The sequence below is a fragment of the Octopus sinensis genome, linkage group LG11 (genome assembly GCF_006345805.1).
Source record: "Octopus sinensis linkage group LG11, ASM634580v1, whole genome shotgun sequence".
Taxonomy (NCBI): Eukaryota; Metazoa; Mollusca; class Cephalopoda; order Octopoda; family Octopodidae; genus Octopus; species Octopus sinensis.
In genome coordinates this window covers 18,501,459-18,523,541 of record NC_043007.1, presented here as the reverse complement: position 1 = coordinate 18,523,541, position 22,083 = coordinate 18,501,459, and the positions used below count along the sequence as shown (strand labels likewise).

At 37.3% G+C, this 22,083-nt stretch overlaps 1 protein-coding gene across 2 annotated transcripts in view; it reads left to right on the top strand.

The window, feature by feature from the left end:
• Nucleotides 1–1,019: 1,019 nt before the first annotated feature.
• Nucleotides 1,020–22,083, top strand: part of LOC115217437 (flocculation protein FLO11) — a 36,467-nt gene continuing 15,403 nt past the window's right edge. Inside the window, exons 1-8 of one of the 2 annotated variants that reach the window (XM_036507161.1) lie at nucleotides 2,090–2,189; nucleotides 3,368–3,372; nucleotides 6,067–6,236; nucleotides 8,031–8,483; nucleotides 14,789–15,556; nucleotides 16,009–16,239; nucleotides 18,684–18,911; nucleotides 20,708–20,944. In XM_036507161.1, coding sequence (XP_036363054.1) covers nucleotides 6,070–6,236; nucleotides 8,031–8,483; nucleotides 14,789–15,556; nucleotides 16,009–16,239; nucleotides 18,684–18,911; nucleotides 20,708–20,944 — 2,084 coding nt within the window. In that variant the 5' untranslated portion in view covers nucleotides 2,090–2,189; nucleotides 3,368–3,372; nucleotides 6,067–6,069. Of the gene's footprint in view, nucleotides 1,164–2,089; nucleotides 2,190–3,367; nucleotides 3,373–6,066; nucleotides 6,237–8,030; nucleotides 8,484–14,788; nucleotides 15,557–16,008; nucleotides 16,240–18,683; nucleotides 18,912–20,707; nucleotides 20,945–22,083 lie in introns of those variants that run through there. The other variant, XM_029787136.2, reaches the window with a different exon arrangement.

Here is a 22,083-nt window from a genome sequence, read left to right as displayed (position 1 = left end):
GATCAAGTAATTTATTATTATTCCTATGTTTCATACAATGATAATTACGATTTGGAAAAAAATGTTTTTATTATTTCAGTATTTTATGTTTTTACCCCTCTTCCCATCTCCATGGCATTTTCATTCGTATTTTGAAACACAGTTGAATGGGCAATATTTTTAGGGGACAAACCAAACTAAAACAAACTATGGAATTTGGTGTGACTCCAGGCCTTATCAGTTCCTCTCAAGCCGTCCAACCCATGCCAGCATGGAAAATAGTATTAAATGTTGTTGATGATGATGATGATTTTGCGTGCAGATCTTTCGTTAAAATACATTCAACATTTAAATAAATTTATAGGAATGTTATCACTCATCTCACAAATAGTTAGGTTATGCACACCTCAATTTGCAAAGCATTATTTTAAAGCAAAAATTGATCTAGCGCCATCCTTTGTCCCTTGTAGGCCTTGACCAGCTTTAAATTCTGCATATGAAATGCATACCATAATGTAGGAACGTAAGGAGGAGTTGGGCAGCTTCCCTCGACTAGAATCACCAAAAAATAATGATGACAGGTATTAGGCAAACACATTTTGTTGGGGACAAATGTAGTCAATTGCATAGGTCCAGTTCATAACTCTTACCTATTAAATCAATGTCGAAAGGATAAAAAAAACACGAAGCCGATCCTGGTGGAATTTGAACTCAGATAAGATACTCAAAGGGATGTAGCTAAAATTAGCAAGGCATTTTGTCCTTCACTTTACAGCTCCAACGAGGAGTTCACGTGGACATTTGACAGGTTCTTAATAAATTAGTGTTTGAAAGTCGAAAGACTGAATTAATCCCGGACAGTATTTGAACTCAAAACGTAAAGTGTTGAAACTAAATACTGTTAATTTAATTTAATTTAATTTAATTTAATTTATCGGCCGCTCTGCCGTTTCTGCCAAACCAACGTCCTGAAAGGGTATGATAAAAATGTTCTTATTTTATTGGTGAATTAATTTATTGCGACACCGTCTGTTCTGCTAACGAAGATCTTCTAAGTGCTTCAGTGGCCAAGATGGCAGCATTTCTGTGATCAGAGATTTGCCTCGACATAAAAGGGACACGCGTACACGGAATATTGACTTTGTATTTATTTTATACACCAGTATTTAATACAACAATCGAAGGTATTTAATAATTTCCAGCAATTCCTTGTGGTTCGTCTAATCCCACGATACGTGCATGTGTCAATGCGTCTGTTTTCTTAATTAAAGACTCCTAAATTCTTTATTTATTTATTTACACGTTTTGCTCAAAGATATTTAAAATCAAAATTAATTATCGCAAATACTGCTCATAACTATTCTGAATTATTATTATTAAGGTAGAATGTTTTTGCTGTTATCTTACGTATCGTTCAAGATAATTATTATTTCTGACTGCCTGGAATTGCTTTTTATGAAATTCTCTTCAAAAGCCGTCTTCCCTGACCATTCATGCCTCTCCCTGTCCTGTCTACACACCGATAACGAAATACCTATTAATCCCTTATATATCATCCTTTAGATAATTCTAAAACAATAATATATACCGCAAAATAAACAGGTACTCATTTATTATATCCACATAGTACCTTTAATATTAATTAAGATTGATTTTTTAAAATTACTTATATTTATTTATTTTTTTTAGATAATTATGTCACCTCGGCATTTCTAAATGCTTATTTTTCGCTCGTCCTTTCTCCATGAATTTAACTCGCCAAACCATTTTAAAGTCATTAACATTTTACTACTAAATCATTTGCTTGTGTTTTCTTTTTTCTTTCTTAATTACTTCTAATATTCTCCCATTTACTGGTTCACTCCCAGATAGATACTTCTAAGTACATTTTCCACTACTCCAACGTGACTCAAACAGTCCATTTGACGTAGACTTTTTTATTGTAAATAGTCTAATTAGTAGTCTGATAGTGAGAAAGGGGCATTGGTTTGTGTCTCAGCCAAAGTTCTATAGGTTGGACAAATTTTCATTTGATAAAGAAGTTCATTAAAATAGGTACCACTATTCCACCCTGGCCCGTTTTACACTGTCTATTCTATAGGAATAATAAACGAAGACCAGAATTTATGACATTTTTGCATATGTTTAGGGAGTAAAAGCTGAATTCTGTTATACTGTTTTAGAATATGTTTGGCTATCGAAGAAAAAAAAAATATTTATAAGTTTTTCATTTTTTTTTTATTACAACAAGTGGTGGCGAAAGTAAAAACATTATACAAGGGTTTTTAATATTGGTAGAAACCCCTAATATTTGGCGACAGGGAAAGTGTAGAATCGATTAAATCAACAGTTCTTTTACAGGTACCTATTTTTATTTTATACTCCCACCCAACCCCGAAGAATGGAAAGCAAAGTCGACTCTACTGCATGGCTGACAGAAATACCTCAGGGATGTGTTAGGCATGCTGAATACAACAAATACAGCAGTGTTTCACGAGACTTGACAATATTCGACTTTACTGTGCTTTGAACTCAGACTTAAAAGGACAGCTAAATACCGCAATGCATTTACTATAGTATTCTACCGTTTCGGCTATTATTTCATCACCCTAGTGGTAGTAGTTATAATGATAAGATATTTATTCCTCCGGGGATCACGGATGTAGACCATTACTGGGACACTCGGCGAAGGTAAAGAATACGCACACTCGGTGTGTAGGGACTAGGTTTAGGGTCACGCCGAAAACGGGTGGTGTGCGTATTCTTTCCTACTCTTGGCACAAGGCCAGAAATGTTGGGGGAGGGGCCAGTCGATTAGATCGATCCCAGTACGCAACTGGTACTTAATTTATCGACCCCGAAAGGATGAAAGGCAAAGTCGACCTCGGCGTAATTTGAACTCAGAAGGTAAATACAGACGAAATACAGCTAAGCATTTCACCCGGTGTGCTAACGTTCCTGCCAGCTCGCCGCATTTGGTGTGTGTATTCTTTACCTCCGCCGGACACTCAGTTTACATTGTAATCGAATGAGGTGGGGGTGAGTTTACGTGGATAGCTCCCTTTTAGTCCATTTTTTTTTAGCTTGATTAGCTATTCTTGTAACTCATTCTTGATTTTTTTTCCGCCTAGTTGATAACCCTCTACATGGATGGCATGTAGCAAAGATTACAGTGGTCAGAGTTCTTCCTCACAAAGATCAATCCAGCGTGATGGCAATGGTCAAGAACATGTAGAGGTTATAGAACATGTGACAAAACTATAAACAACAGGCATAGGCGTGGCTGTGTGGTAAGAAGCTTGCTTCTCAACCACATGGTTTCGGGTTCAGTCCCATTGTGTGGCACCTTGAGCAAACCTTGTGAGTGTATTTAGTGTGTGTGTGTGTGTCTTTGTTTGCTTTCGCCCTTCCCCCCCTCGATTGACAACCGGTGTCGGTTTGTTTTCGTTCCCGTAACTTAGAGGCTCGTCAAAAAATATTGGTAGACTAAGTACCAGGCTTAAAAATATATATGTACTGGGGTCAGTTCATTCAACTATACACATTCATCAAGGTGGTGCTCCAGCATGGCCACAGTCTAATGACTGAAACAAGTAAAAACTAAAAGAACAATTCTTTTCTACTCTAGGCACAAGGCCAGAAATTTTGGGGGAGGGCACCAGTATGCAACTGGTACTTAATTTATCGACTCTGAAAGGATGAAAGGCAAAGTTGACCTCGGTGGAATTTGAACTCTGAATGTAAAGATAGACGAAATACCTATTTCTTTACTACCCACAAGGGGCTAAATACAGAGGGGACAAACAAAGACAGACAAACGGATTAAGTCGATTACATCGACCCCAGTGTGTAACTGGTACTTAATTTATCAACCCCGAAAGAATGAAAGGCTAAGTCAACCTCAGTGGAATTTGAACTCAAAACGTAACAGCAGATGAAATACCACTAAGCATTTCACCCGGCGTGCTAACGTTTCTGCCAGCTTGCCACCTTAAAAGAAAAAGAACGGAACAATTGTTGGAATTGTTGTTAGGGTGATGGATTTGCAAAATTGTAACTCTTTTACTTGTTTCAGTCATTTGACTGTGGCCATGCTGGAGCACCGCCTTTAGTCGAACGAATCGACCCCAGGACTTATTCTTTGTAAGCCTAGTACTCATTTGATGTAAACACACCAGCATCGGTTGTCAAGTGATGTTGGGGGGACAGACACACAAACAAATACACACACATCAAATAAAATCAAAAACAGAACCCAAAGGATATCGTGGTACACGTGTTTCAAGCTTTATAAACAACCCGTTCTTACATCAGTGTATAATTGATATAAAAGATGGTTTAAAGCTCTCTTCAGCCGCAAACATTGTTATTCCAAAGAGTTACATCACACTATAAAAAATATGAAAAGTACATGTAGTGTTACCTATTATAATAGGTATATCATGTGTGGAGATATGTGTGTAGTTCCATATTTTAATGCTGTGTATATCAGGCTGTGCTGTATGAGATATACTTATATATATATGTGGACGAGTAAGTATATACACACACACACATATACTATAAACTTATAAAGCCAGTAACTTGTAGTGGCAGATGTGTGTAAGCTGACCACTCACCACAGAGATATCAAATTTCAACCTTGAAACTAAGAATTGATTTATGACCATAACCACCCCATCAAAGCCAAAATCTCAACATCAGAGCCATATTCTCAACATATCTCTTTATCTCTTACTCTAGCTTATAGTCTCAATTCTTTTATCTTTATTATTATATTTTTTGTTACTTTATCCTTTTTTTTTTTTTTTTAGCTAATTCTTATTTATTGTGGTTCTAACTTTATTATACTTTTTTACTATATTTTTGCGTTTTTTATTACCCTTGTCTTTTGCTTCCATTGTCTTTTACATCAAGTACCCTTATTTCTTATTTTTAACGTTTATTCCTTCTCTCTATTTTCTCTTCTCTCTTTTTTTCTCTCTATTTTTCTTCTTTTTTCCTTTTTTTTCTTTTTCTTTCTATTTTCCTTCCTATCTTTACAAGAGAAATGAATACAAACACATTCCATTCCATTTAACATTCACTCTATGTTGACTGGTGATACAGTATGGCCAGATTTTCGAAATCCAATGAATCGTTATACAGTTATGAAATTTTACAAATACACTTTCTCAGGGAGATATGATATACCTATTATATACATAATAGGTAACACTACATGTACTTTTCATATTTTTTATAGTGTGATGTAACTCTTTGGAATAACAATGTTTGCAGCTGAAGAGAGCTTTAGACCATCTTTTATATCAATTATACACTGATGTAAGAACGGGTTGTTTATAAAGCTTGAAACACGTGTACCGCGATATCCTTTGTGTTCTGTTTTTGATTTTATTTGATATATTCCCTCTCACCTCTGCCACTATCTGGCATATACAGGTGCTTACACTTATCAAGTATTCACCCTGAATTTACAGTACATACATGCATCTATATATATATATATATATATACACATACACAAACACACACATATACGACGGGCTTCTTTCAGTTTCCGTCTACCAAATCCATTCACAAGGTTTTGGTCGGCCCAAGGCTATAGTAGAAGGCACTTGCCCAAGGTGCCACACAGTGGGACTGAACCCAGAACCATGTGGTTCATAAGCAAGCTATGTACCACACAGCCACTCCTACGCCTATGTAAGAGCATCAAATTTAAATACTTTGTGAGATTTGTACCAGCTCTTTGTGGTCCGAATTCAAATCCTGCTGAAATCATCTTTACCATTCATCTCTCTAGTTTTGATAGAATCAAAAACTAGCCAAGTGCTTGGCAGAAGTAGAACAGTCAATAATACTGACCCTTTTCAGGCCTTATGCCTCTGTTAGAATCAGTTGTTAGGGGCATTTTGTCCATCTTTATGTTCTGAGTTTGACTTTGCCCTTTATCCTTTTGGGGTTGATGAAGTAAATACCAATTAAGCACTGGGGTCACTGTAATTGACTTACCCCCTCCCCTGAAATTGCTGGTCTTGTGCTAAAATTTGAAACCGTTATTATTATTGTTGTTATTTGTTGCAGACAATGACTGCCAGACGTGCCAAAATACAGATAAAACCAAAGATTGTTCCAGGAATCTCGAAACGTGATTCCAACAGAAATGGAACAAATAAAACTTCAAATGAAATTCCAGGAGAACATTCCACTCTTCAAGAGTCAAGTTCTGGACCATCGGATACAGATAAACAAAGGTATGATTGTCGTTGCCCTAATTATTTCTCTTGTTGTTTCTCCATCCCTCGGGTCAGCTTTGATCCAATAGACCTCTGATTAGATTGACTAAATATATGCAAATCATAGAATTCATGATATGTAGTTGGGTGAGATGTTAGAAATAAATGCATCCAGCATGCACCAGCATGAACGACAGAATTTAGAATGTTGAATTTCAATAAAAACTGTAGTTTAGTGGAAAGCTTCGATACAGTCCTCATACAGAAAAGCCCCACACAAATGACTGGCATAAAGTCATTCACAGTAGCTGGCCTTTAGTGCTGTCAAGAACTTGTAAGCAGGAGAAACAACTCTGGTGTTTGTTGTCCAGTTATCTATCCATCTCTCCAGCGGAGAAGAGGTATAAAATGTACTTGGAACTGATATTAGGACTCATCTTAAAGTGAGACTAAAGAGAACCGAGTGGAGGCACATGGCCTAGTGGTTAGAGCAGCGGACTCGCGGTCGAGGGATCGCAGGTTCGAATCTCAGACCGGGCGATGTGTGTGTTTATGAGCAAAACACCTAAGCTCCATGCGGCTCCGGCAGAAAGTAATGGCAAACTTCTGTTGACTCTTTCGCCACAACTTTCTCTTATTCTTTCCTCCTGCATCTTGCAGCTCACCCATGATGGACTGGTGTCTCATCCAGGTGGGTAACCTATACGCCAAGGAAACCGGGAAACCGGCCCTTATTAACCAGGTGTGGCTTGAGAAGGATCAGACAAAGAGAAACGAGCTGTACTGAAACTCCAGTATGCACTGGTGCTTTTACATAGCACCTGCACTGGCACTTTTATGTGGCACCAGCACCCATGAGCTTGCAAGACTAGAATATCTTGGCTGAGAGAGGGATGTAGAGGAGGTGCCTGTATGCATGGACAGACATAATTTTACTTAGCTTGATGTCTTCTCAAGCACAGCAAACCATCAGAAGCCTTGGTCTCTTGCCATCTCCTCTGTGAGGCCCAACATCTGAAGATCCTTTCTCACTACTTCATCCTGTGTCTTCCTGGGTCTCCCTCTTTCACACATGTCCTCCACTATTAGAGATAGGCAGCTTCTTTATGCAGTTGTCCTCATCTATATGCATCATTTGACCATACCAGCACAGGCTTCTCTCTTGCACACTACATCTGATGTCTCATGTACCCAGTTTTACTCTCAAATCACTTACACTCTGTCATACATACACAAAGACATTACCAGTGCAGTGGGGGATGCACCAGGCTCCAATCTCATCTGGCAGCGTTTCTACAGCTGGATGCCCTTCCTAACGCCAACCACTCCAAGAGTGTAGTGGGTAAAGTTTGAGTAATAAATTGGTTATACATCCATACACAAAATATTTTAACAATTTTTACATGAGTCCTAATAATGTTTAAGTATAAAAATACCAAAGGGTGGATTTTTTAAAACATGGAATGGCTATGAGGGTCCACCCAAGTGAATAGGAATCAAAGGGTCCATAGGTAAAAAATGGCTGAGAACCCCTGGTGTAAACGGTATGTGGTATGAACTAAAATTACTTCAACAATTGAAAGTTTACTCTGATTTACCATCTTTTAATGTGTATAAGGAACCCTTTTTTAAGTTGAAAAAATACAAGTTTCATTTACATGGATTGTATTATAATCCCTTACAAAACCTTTTTTGCAAATTTTAAGACCCCAAAATTAAGGGGTTCCTTATGCATGTTAAAATACGGTAGTTTTTCCTTTAATGCTCTTTATGATTTTGCTAAAAAGAAATGTTTTTTCTATATTTCTTCAGTAACACTAAACCCATTCAGCAACAATCTGCATTTTCTCTTCGACCAAAAACTGGTTTGCGTGGTTCTGTTGCACCTCGTCTACATGGCTCAATGGACTCAATGAAACACATTCCAACAGCAGCACCTGGTAATGTGCCATCTGACCCGAATAGTGAGGCTGCAGTTTCTGTTGCAACTGACCAATGTAGCAACAGTGATACAACACCTAGTACTGTGGTAGCTGCTGACCAGAGTATTAATGCAACACCTGGAAATCAGGTGGCTGAGCTGTCTACTCCTGTTGTGGCCCCAGTTAAAGACTCAGAGAAGCAACCCGATGAGACTATTAAAGGGACCCTCACTGCAAATATTTTGGAGGCTGAAAATGCTGAGAACTCTTCCCAAGTATCTTCTTCTGTTAAAGAAGTGGAAAAGAGTCCACTGACTACAGAAAATACTCCAAAACCTGCTGCGTGAGTAACTTTATATTTCATAAACAGTGAAGTTCTTCCAGCTCTTTTGTTTTCTCTCTCTCTCTCTCTCTCTCTCTCTCTCTTTCTCTTTTTTGTTATATGCTTCTTAGATATTTTTTCCAGTGAGATCTCTAGATTTATAAATTATCAAATGGAAGTATGGTACTGTGTGGTAGTGGATGTTGATTAAGAGGAATGAGTTGACTATCATTTGGATATGCAAGTTTAACTTTTGAGAAAGTTTGCGTTCAAATAAACTCGAAGAAAAAAAGGGATTTGGTATCAACAATTAGATCTAATGTCTGTACAAGAGACTTATGTTGGTTTTGACTTTTAATGTAAAAGGGTGATACATACTTGGTCAAAGATGTTGGTGGCACAAGGTAGACTTATTTTCTGGATAACTGAAGGAAAATATTCCATTTTTTTGTATTTGGTGTGCAAGGTACTAAACATGGACTTATGTTGAAACAGATTTTGTTGGAAAAAATTATTAGGCCTAATAATAAACATGTGCACTAGTTCAATTTCACTTATTTATTATTCGTTAATAATTAACCATCTAATTGATTGTTTAATTAATTATTCAGTCAATCAATCAATCAGCTCAGTTTGTCATTTGCAGCCTCATCAATGACATGCTGTCTCTACCTCAGGTTTGGAAGCAGATGAAAGGTGATGAAAAGACTTTTAACAAGTCTAGCTGATTAATTGAACGAATGATTAAATCAAACAATTAACTCATCATCATCATCATCATCGTTTAATGTCCGCCTTCCATGCTAGTATGGATTGGACGATTTGACTGAGGACTGGTGAACCAGATGGCTGCACCAGGCTCCAATCTGATCTGGCATGGTTTCTAACACCAACCACTCTGAGAGTGTTGTGGGTACTTTTATATGCTACCAGCACGAGGGCCAGTCAGGCAGTACTGGCAACAGCTACGCTCAAATGGTGCCTTTTATGTGCCACCTGCACCGGAGCCAGTCCAGCAGCACTGGCAACGACTAACTAATAATAATAAAAGTAGGGAAATAGAACCAGAACATGTGTTTATTATTGCCATACCTTATATACTATAACATAAAATAATGTCCCACAGAAGACCACAGTGCAATACCAGCCATAAATATCAACTGGCAACATTTAAAGCAATTAATCACAGCACAATTATGTGCGTGTTGGTATGTAATCCATTTGACCATCACACTGACTGATTTATACTTTCATTATATAGTTTATTATTTCAGTGTGATGCTTTCTCTGTTGACTTCCCCCCACATTAGATGGTTTCATGTTGATGATTTTGCAAACTAAATTATTCTTTTTCTAATGTTGCTTAAATGAAACAGCCCCCCCATTAAAATTGTAGTCTTCCAATGATTTTGCAAGGTCCCAAAGTTAGTGTGATTGTCTCTTATAAATCTTCCAGTCTCAGTGAGTCATTGGAGAAAGTATCTTCCTCAACTCTTATTACAGAAAACATTCAAAAAAAGATTTTCTTTTAAGAAAGAGCCAGAACATTCTTAATGTAAAAAGGAAGACAGACAAAAAGTTGTGGTCAGATTTTTTTTTCATAAACAAAAAAAGAAGGAAGATATATGTGCTTTTAGGAGCTTATTAAAATCCAGATGTATTCAAATGGTTTGACAAGAAATCTAAATGAAACATATGTACATTTACATTTGACAGGTATTTGTCCTCATCTTATTTGTTGTTTCGGTTGATATACCCTCCAGCTTTCATCAGGTGTCTTGGGGAAATTTCAAACCTGGGTTCTCATTACTAGGTATTTTTCGATGTTCTTATTATTATTGTTATTGTTCAGGTTACTGCTTGAAATCGAACTCGGAATCTTGGGATTAGTTGCTCGTGCTCTTAACCACTACGCCATATGCCCGTGGGCAATTATGGAGTGAATTTTAGGGCTTATAAACCTAATATTCTCCTATCCTTCTTAATACTGGTTCCCATATGCTGCTCATATCTGCACTTGGTCTGCTTAGGAGGTTGTTGTGTCCTAGCATATGTGCTGCTTCTTTTAGTTTTCGCATTTTCCAGTGGTGTTCTCTGTCTTATTTTAACTTCATCCCACTATGCCATACGTCCACTGGGATATGGCATAGTGGTTAAGAGTGTGGGCAACTAACCCCAAGATTCCGAGTTCGATTCCAAGCAGTGACCTGAATAATAATAATAACAATAATAACAACATTGAAAAATACCTTAGGAATGAGAATCCAGGTTCGAAATTTCCCCAAGATACCTGACGAAGGCTGGAGGGTATATCAGCAGAAATGTGTTAACAACAAAGAAGATAAGGACAAATATCTGTCAAATGTAAATAAACTAAATAATGTACATAATTCCTCATCTTTTAAATATAGAACTGAAACATATTTAGTTAACCTGAATGGTAAAATTGAACTTGGTGATCAGTCTTGATTAATTCAAGAGAAATGGAGTCAGTGAAATATTTATATTGTAATCATTGTAGAAACAATTCTTGGATATCAGAGTAGAAAGTAGTGACCTGACATTATGTATTTCTTTTATTGCTTATTCAGGAGGAAGGGACAGTACCCTTGGCTCTTTCTAGGGCCTCTGAGATTAGTGGGAGGGAAAGAGAGGAAGGTGTCCTGAAACTGGAGCCTTAGCTTAAATGTTAAGGTGCAGAAGTACCGTACTTGGAAACATGTAAGGGTTGGAAACAGGAAGGATATCTGGCTATAGAAAAACCTACCTCAAAACATTGCCTATGTCCCATGCAAGCATGGAAAAGCATCTAGCTGTAAAAACCATCCCCCAAAATAATGTATGTGCCAATAGCAGTGTTGGGTAGTTTTTGTTGTTGCTGTGTCAGATAATGAAAAAACACTGAATCAATGGAAATTCCTGTATATTTACTATAGAGAGTGAATTATAAAGACAAGACAATAATATAACAGAAGTATAGAGAGTGAGTGAATGAAAGTGAAAATATGGTAGTGAAATTTGTATGATATCAAACTCTGTGTGGATTAGGTGTAGAATGTTGGGATATGAAGAAAAGGTCAAGAATTAGAATTTGAATGAGGAAGCATTATATAGATAGAGAAAAGTATGTGAGTGAGAATAATGGTGAATGAGGGAATGAAAATACAAAGATGAAAAGTGAAGAGCCAACTTTTCAAATATATGACAGGTTAACTGCAAGTCAGTCACAGAAGTTCTCAGTCGCAATGACTCTAAGCTTGGAATGCAGAAGGAAGATGACTGTCACAAAAAGGGGTCAGTGCTTGGCATGATTTTGAGAGAAATTCTGCAAAGCAACAAGTAACACAAGAAGAAAGAGAAGCATGGTTTGAAGTAGAAAGAGTAACTGGAAGAAGACCAAAGGAAACACGGGAAGAAAATGGAGCAAGGCTTGAAGAGTAAAAGAAACAAATAAATCCTGTCATTTTTGACAGGTACTATGCTAGTATATTTATCTGATATATCTCTTCTAGCAATCTTCCTACAGTTATGAAATGGACACTACATGATGGCAGCAGGCAGATATAGATATTATCTTTTACTTGTTTTAGTTAGTTATTGTGCTGTGGCCATGCTGGGGCACCACCTTGAAGGGTTTAGTTGAACAAATTGACTCTGGTACTTATGTTTTTTTTAAAGTCTGGTACTTATTTCATTAGTTTCTCTTGTTGAACCACTAAGTTAAGGGGGGCTTAAACACACCAACATCACTTGTCAGGCAGTTGTGAGTGGGTAACCAACACACACACACACACACACACACAGGGTTCCACTCAGTTTCCACTTACCAATTTTACATGGTATTAGTTGGCCTGGAACTATAGTAAAAGACACTTGCCCAAGTTACCACACAATGGGACTGAACCCAAAACCATGTGGTTTCAAAGTGAGCTTCTAATCCACACAGCCATGTCTGCAATTATATTAGACAACTGCTTTTCTTATTTTATTTTCTCTCTGTCTGGCTTTTCCTTAATTCTATTTGGCTGTTGGTGCCACAAATCTCTTTGACTGTTGCCATGTGTTAAAAAACAACATAAACTGTCACTGTGCCAAAGAAATACTTATAAAGAGGAATGAGTTGGCTGCTGTTAGTCTGATGTGCAAAGTTAACTTGTAATAAAGTGCCAGTGCAAATGAGTTCAGAAAGTAACTGGATGTCAATAGTGGGGTCTAATGTACGCATGAGAGACAACCTGTGTGCTATAGGGCCATTCACATGTATGCTTTTTGTAAAAGTAAGGAATTTGCTTGTTGTTAATTAGTATGCTGTTAATTACTATGCTCTGCTTAATTTGCTCTATTGTAACAGTGGAATGCTGATTTGTCTTTGTGTGAGTTTAATCTTTGAGGGGTTAGCTGAGACTGGTAACTAATTTTAGAGGTTTTCTTTACTAGTAAGGTGGCAAAATAGTGATAAAGGTTCAATAATGTATGGTGATGGTTGCTGCTGCTGCTGCTACTACTACTACTACTACTAATAATAATAATAATAATAATAAAATAATAAACGTTGCCCTTTTCAAGTCTAGTCAGGCTCATGGGCCCGGTTTCTGTGTTAGTGTTTCAGTTTGTTGTTGAAACTTTCATTTCACCTACACCGCTAATCCTTTGGAAAATGCAAAACATTAACCCTTTAGCACTTAAATAAGCTATATCCAGCCTGAATATTCTCCCTGTTTTATTTTCAAACCAACCAGGTCCTGCCTCTTACACTTACTCTACAATGCTATTCTAAAAATTAATAATGTCATTGAAACCTTGAAGCCAGAAGGTAAAGCATGATTAACTGGAAACGATATGACTAAATAAGCATTATATTTGAGAAAGTAATCTGAATGCTAAAGGATTAATGTTCCATATTTCCTTTCCTCTAAAAAAGTCCCCTTTTTTTTTTTTTTGTACTTTTAGCAAAGATTATTTTTTATCCATGTAGCACTAAGCAGTACACTCATTGACTTAATCCACAGTCACTGACCTTGCAGATAGGTAACCCCTTGAGATGTAGCAAGTTATTTGCTAGCATTTAACCCTTTCGTTACTGTATTTATTTTGAGATGCTGTGTTTCTTTCAATTACTTTAAATATAACAAAGAATTTAGTAAAATAACTTGGTTATCATTAAGCCAGTGTTAGGAACATAAATTGTGACTAAGGTTTGGTGGAAGATTTTAATTCAAAACTTATGAAAACAAGACATCTGTACTCAGAGCCAGAGCCGGTTAAGCAGAAATGTTCTTTCATAAGATGTTTTTGCTGGAATTAATTCATATATAGGTTTAAGTGCTCAGTTTTTATGTAAAATATACATTAGTTAATCAAAAAATTAACCTTTAATAATTGACCATTTCTCTTCCGCTGACCTTTATATCCAAGTACTGTTCATGGTTTAATAGTTTCTACAGATACAAAATCCAGCATTATCCGAAATGATATATATCTGACCCATGCAAGCATAGCAAAATAGACATTAAAATGATGATGATGATATATTGTGAAGTTCCAGACTCTGCTCTCAATATCATCACATTATCACTAAATATTCACCTGTTCTTAAATATTCTTTAAAATAATAGCTTTAAGTTACACATCCACACGGGGACGGTAACATCGTTGATTTTGTCTGCCGTAAGGCTTAATTCTCACTCAATACACCAGCTGAGTTTAGTTCGTCTCTGGTTGAAAGATGCCTGTTGTTGTGTCCTGTTATTTTTATTATTATTGTTTTCTTGCATTTATATTCGTATTATTTTATATTTTTTTTTGTATTTATATTCATGTAACATCGTCCGTTTTTCTGTCCTTGTTTCGTACACATTCGATCCTTTTTCCAAGGAATCTAATGCTCTTAGCTTAGTTTTTCCTTGGGGCTGGCCAGATTGGAGCAATCTCAAGATTAATCAGCCGAAATTGCGAGGATGATCTGGTTCTTGACTGAAGATTAAAGGCTCCGAATGACCCGTCCGTGTTTTTTGTATCGTCTATTTGGATGTTTTGCGTTCTTGTCCCATTTTGTATTTTTATATATATATATATATATATATATATATATATATAGTATGTGTTTGTGTGAATTTTGAAATGGTATGAAAATTGAAAATTATGTCCTTTTCTGTAACTTTAAGTTTGTAGTTTTCTCTTTGTGATTACCAAATCGGTTAACATATTTGAATTATCAAGGTATGAATGAAAAATAGTAAAGGAAACATCTATAAAGATTTTTGAGTCAATCTGTTAATTCTGGTTACTTAAGAAATGCTAATTTCAATTGGTTTGTTATTTTTCAGGAAGCCTGTTATTTCTAGACGGTCACGGTTCTCTGTGCAACCAAAGATCAGGACAAAAGTTCCAAATCTGTCTGGTATTAGCAGTAGCCCCAGTAAACCAGCCACTCCTTCTGTGTTGGAAAGCCAACATGTTTCTTCAGAAGTCCAAAAAGCATCTCCTGCAACAAAGAATGATGAACCAAAATTGCAGTCGAAATCTGTGTCAGAAAATAATGATATGACTGAATTGGTAGGAGAAGGCATAGCACAAGAGACTCGGATAGATTTATCCAAACCTAACACTGATGCAGTTGAGAAGATTGAAAAAAGTGTATCTAATGACAAAACTTTGTCCAGTAGTGATAAACCAGCCGTGGGTGCAACAGCAGATGGTAAAAGCTTAGCCAACAGTGGTAAAACAGCTAATGATGTAGTATCAGATAACAAAACACTACCTGTCAGTGGTAAGACACTCTCTACTGCATCACCTGAGGATAAAGACTTAGGTAGTAGTGAAACAGCTAACGATGTGACAACAGATGGTACAAACTTACCTGCCAGTGGTAATACAGTTACTGTTTCGACATCTGATGATAAGAACATACCAAGCAGTGGTAAAACAGTTGCTGATACGACATCTGATAGCAAAGCCCCACTCAGCAATGATAAACCCACTACCGATGCAGCATCTGGTGGTACGACATTACCCAGTTCTGGTAAACCAGTTACTGATGAAACATCTAATGATAAGACCTTATCCAACAGCAATAAACCAACTACTATTACTCCGTAAGTATATTCTCACTTAATGTCATTGTAAACTTTTTACTTTCATTTTTTTCTAATACATTCTTTTCCATCTCACTGACATGGGTTGAATGTTTATGTAAATTTAGATGTTTGCATCAGACTTTCTGTATTAGTTCCCAGATACTTTCCTTAGCATTTTTTTGATTAGTACTTAATTGAAGAAAAGTTTGTAATCAGTAATTAGAATTGAGTGGCAGAACTGATTTCAGCAGGATTTGAACTCAGAACGTTTTTTTTACCAAGCAATCTATATAATGAGCTAACAATTCTGCCAATCGACCATTTTATAATTGAGGTACAAGGCCAGTAATTTTGTGGTGGGGAAAGTATCATTATCATAATTTATGTATCAGAATTCCTATGAACAAGAAAGACCCAAACCCTCCAAAATGCAAGCAAAATAATTCCAGCAATTTTTTGTTTTATTTCAGTCAAAAAGTTATTTCCAGGAGGTCAAGGTTTGCTCTTCAGCCAAAAATCGGTGCCAGGCCAGGCAATCGTCCTTTTTGTACAAGTAGTCCCCAAGTGAAACCAACTGTTAGATTTCAAGACCTGGAGAGAAAGCAGCAGTTACCAGAACACTTACAAAAACTTTCTGAAGAGAAAACAATTGGATTATCAACCGTAGTGGTGTTTCAAGATGGTAAAGAGTGTGAAGTGATGTGAGTGTTTTGTTGATTCCTTCCTTGTTTTACACCATTTTTCTTTAGTTCTTGTAGTAGTGGTAGCAACAGCAGTGTCTGCTCTGTGTGTGTGGGTTGTGCATTGCTGTTACTCACAAATGGGGTTGACATGGTAACATGTGCCATGCTTTTGCTAATTGTTTTAGGTGTTTCTCTATTTGTGAGCAGACCCAGACACCCTCTTGGCTCTCCTTGCCTTGACCCCAGTGAACATCAAGCATATGACAGCTGGAAGGAGAGAGGAGGCTGCACCAGTGCTGAGTTGGTTCCGATCTCCACCTGGGTAGATTGGTGCAACATGTTACAGAGTGTCTTGCTCAAGGAGGCAATGCATTCTCCATTTCAGGAATTGATCATGTGATTGTGACCCAACACCCTTAACTATGAGGCTTAGTGCCTTCACAGTAGCTGTATTAATAGCATTTTATAGAATACTAGCAGTATCACCCGGCGTTGCTCGGGTTTGTAAGGGAAATAACTATATAAGCATTTTTAGAGATGTAAAGTATAATAGCCATCTCAATATGGCTAACCACCAAAGGGGGGGGGGTTACTGTAGCTTTTTACGTTCTGAGATTTAATAATACATTTTTAGAGAGTTACTTCCCTTATATAAACCGAGCGAAAATGCATTAAAAATGTGAAAAATTGATGGTAAATTTTTTTTTTAAATCGTAGACTCATTGTAGATGCGTGCTAATACCCAGAAGGGCTCGATATGAATCACGACTATAAGATACCCACTTTTGGTTACACTGCACCGCAAAATGTGGGAGTAGTTAGGAATCTAAATCGTAGGAGACAGACACACAATTTCACTTTTATATATAAAGATAATAGAAGCAGATGAAATGCTGATGTGACAGTCTTTGAATGCTTTTAATGATGTTTGGGTGTGACACTGGCTGTGGTGTTGTGCTGCGACTCTTGTGATTTTGCTGAGCTGCAATGTTTTTGCTCATCAGTTGCGTTTCAGTTTCAGTCTATGATTCAAGTAGAAGTTAGTTTATACCTCATCGTCATAACTTAATACTGATATTTCCCCACTTTTCCTGTGTGTTGTCAGCCATCTCCCACTCTCTCCCTTATAAGCACACTAGCAGTATCGCCTGGCGTCACTCGGGTTTGTTTCGACCCTTTAGAATTAGAATTTTTGAAAAGTAAAAATTTTGCATTATGTAGCTTGTTATTCTCTTCAAGTGAACATTTTTCTGGTTGAAGTACACTGAAAAATGATGACACAGCAATAAAAAAACCGTAAAAAATAGGGATTTTCATAGAAAAAAAAAAAAGCACCTTTTTGATGTAAATAATGTTTGGTGTTAACATGGTCTGATTTGAATTTTATCTTCTACAGAAGGAAGAGCAAGCCTTCTTCTATCATACTCTCAACTTTGGTCAACTTGTGCCACAGGGTCTCGGAGGAGATAATGTTAGTTGAAGGCCATACACAGACAACTTCAGCTTTATATATATAGATTACTTATAAGTACTTATAACTCAACAGGTCACCATCACCCCTTATCCACCTCTCAATCCTACCCAGTCTCTGCAGTTGCCTCCTACTCTTTCCTATCTCCCCTACTAATCATCCCTCTACATTTATGCAGAATGTAGAGAGTTGGAACAAATACTGCAAAGCATTCTGTCCAACATTATAATGAGTCTGTCAGTTTGCCACATGTGAGAGGATATTGGTATCTGCGGTAGAGGGAGCTAAGAGACATTTAAGAGGATAGTATTTAGTTTAGACCTGAAAAGTTGGGTCTTACGAAGCTTAAGTTAAATGCAAAGATACTGTATGGCATGGATAGACTGACTGGAAGTGTTTTCGTTCTTTATGAAGTTACGGCTATGCTTCCTGCTAGGAGCACCAAAATGGGATCTTTTCGGTTTGAACAGCAGTTTTTTCTAGCTGTGTCATATGAAATTGTCACCCATAATTATGACCCTAGTATCGATCTATTGCATTTCAATCTATTTTAGGGTTAGGGTTAGTTAGGGTTAGGAGTGGGGGGAAGGGTATCTTTTTTCTTCACAAATGTAAATAAACCCAATCTGTTTCTTAAACGAGGGACATATTCATACGACACAGAATGTTTTTTTTACCTCAATGGACGTCAGTGATTGGTTGAAATTGCAGAAATTGAAGAAAAAAACAACAAATATCTTACAAACTATAGAATTTTCTCAATAAAGCCAAGAGAAAAAGATGTTTTATAAACACATTCTACCAGTATACGAAGTTTAAAATTTTTTAGTTACCTAGAAATTATGTTAAAAACTGCCGTTCAAACCGAAAAGATTCCCAAAATGACCTATCTTAAGAATATAATAGATTAACCAGTTGAAAGTAGACACAGATATAGATTAACAATTTCCACTATATGTCTGGCAACTGAATATGCTTGATCAATTTTCAGTGACCCGACACCCCTTTCAGCTGAGCCTGAATCATCTCCATCACCAAAAAGTGCCACTTCAGAAATATGTTCAAGCAGTCAGGTGGAATCCCTCAGTCCATCAGTAGAATCTGGTGATGTGACAGATTCATCATCACTAAGTGAGAAAAACAAACCGATTCCACAGATAAAATCTTCTGATGAAATTGCTGCTGCTGCTACAAATGTTTCCAAAAGCCAAGAGCTTGAGTAAGTTGTCTCAATATTTTCTTCATCTTTATAATTGGAACTATTTCTGGTTTTCTTCCTCAATTTCAGTAGTTTTATGTTTTCAAATTATATTTTTCTTACAAATTGTTGGAGCAGGTTATTTAGATTATTGATGTTTTACCTACTTTTAACTCTTCAACTGTGAAAAGTTTTCAGCAAGGCAAATGAAGCAAGCTGTGTGATACATCATCATCATCGTTTAACGTCCACTTTCCATGCTAGCATAGGGTGGACGATTTGACTGAGGACTGGTGAACCAGATGGCTGCGCCAGGCTCCAATCTAATCTGGCAGAGTTTCTACAGCTGGATACCCTTCCTAACGCCAACCACTCCGAGAGTGTAGTGGGTGCTTTTACATGCTACCGGCACGAGGGCCAGTCAGGCAGTACTGGCAACGGCCATGCTCAAATGGTGTTTTTTTACATGCCACCTGCACTGGAGCCAGTCCAGCGGCACTGGCAACGACCTCGCTCGAATGTTTTTTCACGTGCCACCAGCACAAGTGCCAGTAAGGTGACGCTGGTACATCCAGATAAATTGCATTGTATCCCTACATCACAACACAATAGATTTAGTAAGGGTTCAACTTTTAGACGACCGTTCTGTTTGGTAATTCAATGTAATCAACTATAAAGGTGGGGAGAAGTTATACTCAATTTTCAGCTGAGAAGATGGAAGAAATGGGATCATGCTGTGATTGTCAAGCATTTTCATCCACAGCACACTGAAGAAGGCACTAGAAGTGTCAAGGAACACCAGAAGCATTAAAAGAAATTTTATTATGCCTGCACCATAAGTGTATGTATGTTTATCTATGAGGCATGTCAAACTTGCTTATGAAGATATCACAATACAGTTCATGTGCCTAATTTATTTTCATGTCCCAGTCTTACTGGTGTATTTCATTTATGTTGTGATGTATTCACATGGCATTAAAGCAAAATTACAACATCATTCAAATATGATTGATGGGGTAGGTAGAGTCAGGTGATCCATTTAGTTTCCCTCTCCTCTTTTATATTACTGATTTATTTTATCAACAAGAAAGTTTACTTGCCAAGATCTGAATTCAAGTTGTGTGGTACTAAACTGTAAATAATTCATAAGCCGAATTGTTTGAGACCTATTGAGTCACATACATCAACATCAAAAAATCAAATGGAAATTGTAGTTGTGATACCTGTGCCAGTGGCACGTAAAAAGCACCATCCGAACGTGGCCAATGCCAGCGTCGCCTTGACTGGCTTCCGTGCCGGTGGCACGTAAAAAACAGCAACCGATCATGGCTATTGCCAGCCTCTCCTGGCACCTGTGCCAGTGGCATGTAAAAAGCACCCACTACACTCATGGAGTGGTTGGCATTAGGAAAGGCATCCAGCTGTAGAAACACTGCTACACCAGACTGGAGCCTGGTGCAGTCTCCTGGCTTCCCAGACCCCTGTCAAACTGTCCAGCCCATGCTAGCATGGAAAATGGATAGTAAATGATGATGATGGCAGTATTTCATTCTTTATAAAGCGGCTAGCTAACAGAATCATTAGCATGCTAGGCAAAATGCTTTCTGGCATTTTGTCCGTCTTAATGTTCTGGATTCAAATTCTGCCACGGTTGACTTTGCCTTTTATCCTTTCAGGGTTGATAAAATAAATACCAGTTAAGCACTGGGGTCAATGTCACCAACTTAACCATTCCCCAAACTTGTTGATCTTGGGCCAAAATTTGAAATCAATATTTCACTCTTTCTCCATTTTTTTTTTTTTTGTTTTCCGTCCAGAACCAAATCCCCTGTTTCAAGACGTTCAAAGTTTCAAGTACGACCAAAGTTGGGAATTACCAAAAGACCAGAGAACACAACTGAAGAATGTGCAAACCAAGAAACTCAAAAGTCAACAAAAATTTTGAAACCAACCATCTCCAAATTACCTTTAACCAAAGCTGTTAAAAATTTGGGAACAGCCAATAGCTTTACTAAGCTGGTCAATTCAGAACCAGATGGATCTTCTACAGACCAGTAAGATATCTCTGACTTTTATATATATTTTTTGCATGTTTTTATTTAAATATTGGAAGAGAAAAAATGTGGTTTGAAACTATCTCAAACAACTATTTAAAAGATATTGTGTTTCAAAACCTGAATTTTCGTTTATTTATTCATTCAGTTGTGGAGGTGCGAGGCTTAGTGGTTAGGGTGTCAGCATCATGATCATAAGATTGTGGTTTCGATTCCTGGACCAGTCGACACGTTGTGTTCTTGAGCAAAACACTTCATTTCACGTTGCTCCAGTCCACTCAGCTGGTAAAAATGAGTAACACTGCGATGGGCTAGCGTCCCATCCAGCTGGGGAACACAAACACCATTGAAACCAGGAAACCGGGCCCATGAGCCTGGCTAAGCTTTAAAAGGATGCATTTATTATTTATTTATTATTCATTCAGTTACCACTCCTGTGTAAGATAAAAAATACATTCACTAGAAAACTCTTCTGCCTGATTAACATACCTTTCCTCAGTGAAAAAAAAAAAAACATCATTTTCTGATCTATCTCTTATAGATTAAAAAATCGCACTCTATCTTTACACGAATACCTCCAGTGGTAATTGCTGTTCTGTTTCTTGCTATCCATAGTTAGTTTCTTCCCTTAGACCATACAGCAAACATTTCTTGCTGTCTTAAAATACTTTAGATTTTATAGATGTTTCCATTTGTTTTCGTGGTACACTACTTCACACTTCAACTGCCTCAATTTTCTCATCATTCTCTTGATGTAAGAAGGCCTTCGTTGGCCATCGAGTTACATATTTGTTCAGATTAATCACTGAAGAAGATTATTCTCTTAATTTCACTAATTAGCATATGTCTTATGACTTTACTGAACACTTCTCCCTCTTCTATTTAGAACCCTCTCTTCTGACAAACTCCTACACACCCTCTCTCTCTCACTCACACACAGTCATCTCTGCATATCGGGTTGATGATACTTCTCTAACTACCATTTTTAATGGCATAAAAGATGCACAGGCATATTAGAATCCCCTCCATTTCAGCAGCACATACTAAGGCCAATAAATGCTTTTAGTGCATTCAAGCTTATGGGAAGCCCAATTTCTTTTATAGTACCTGGGATAATTCTTTGAAACATATATTTGGGG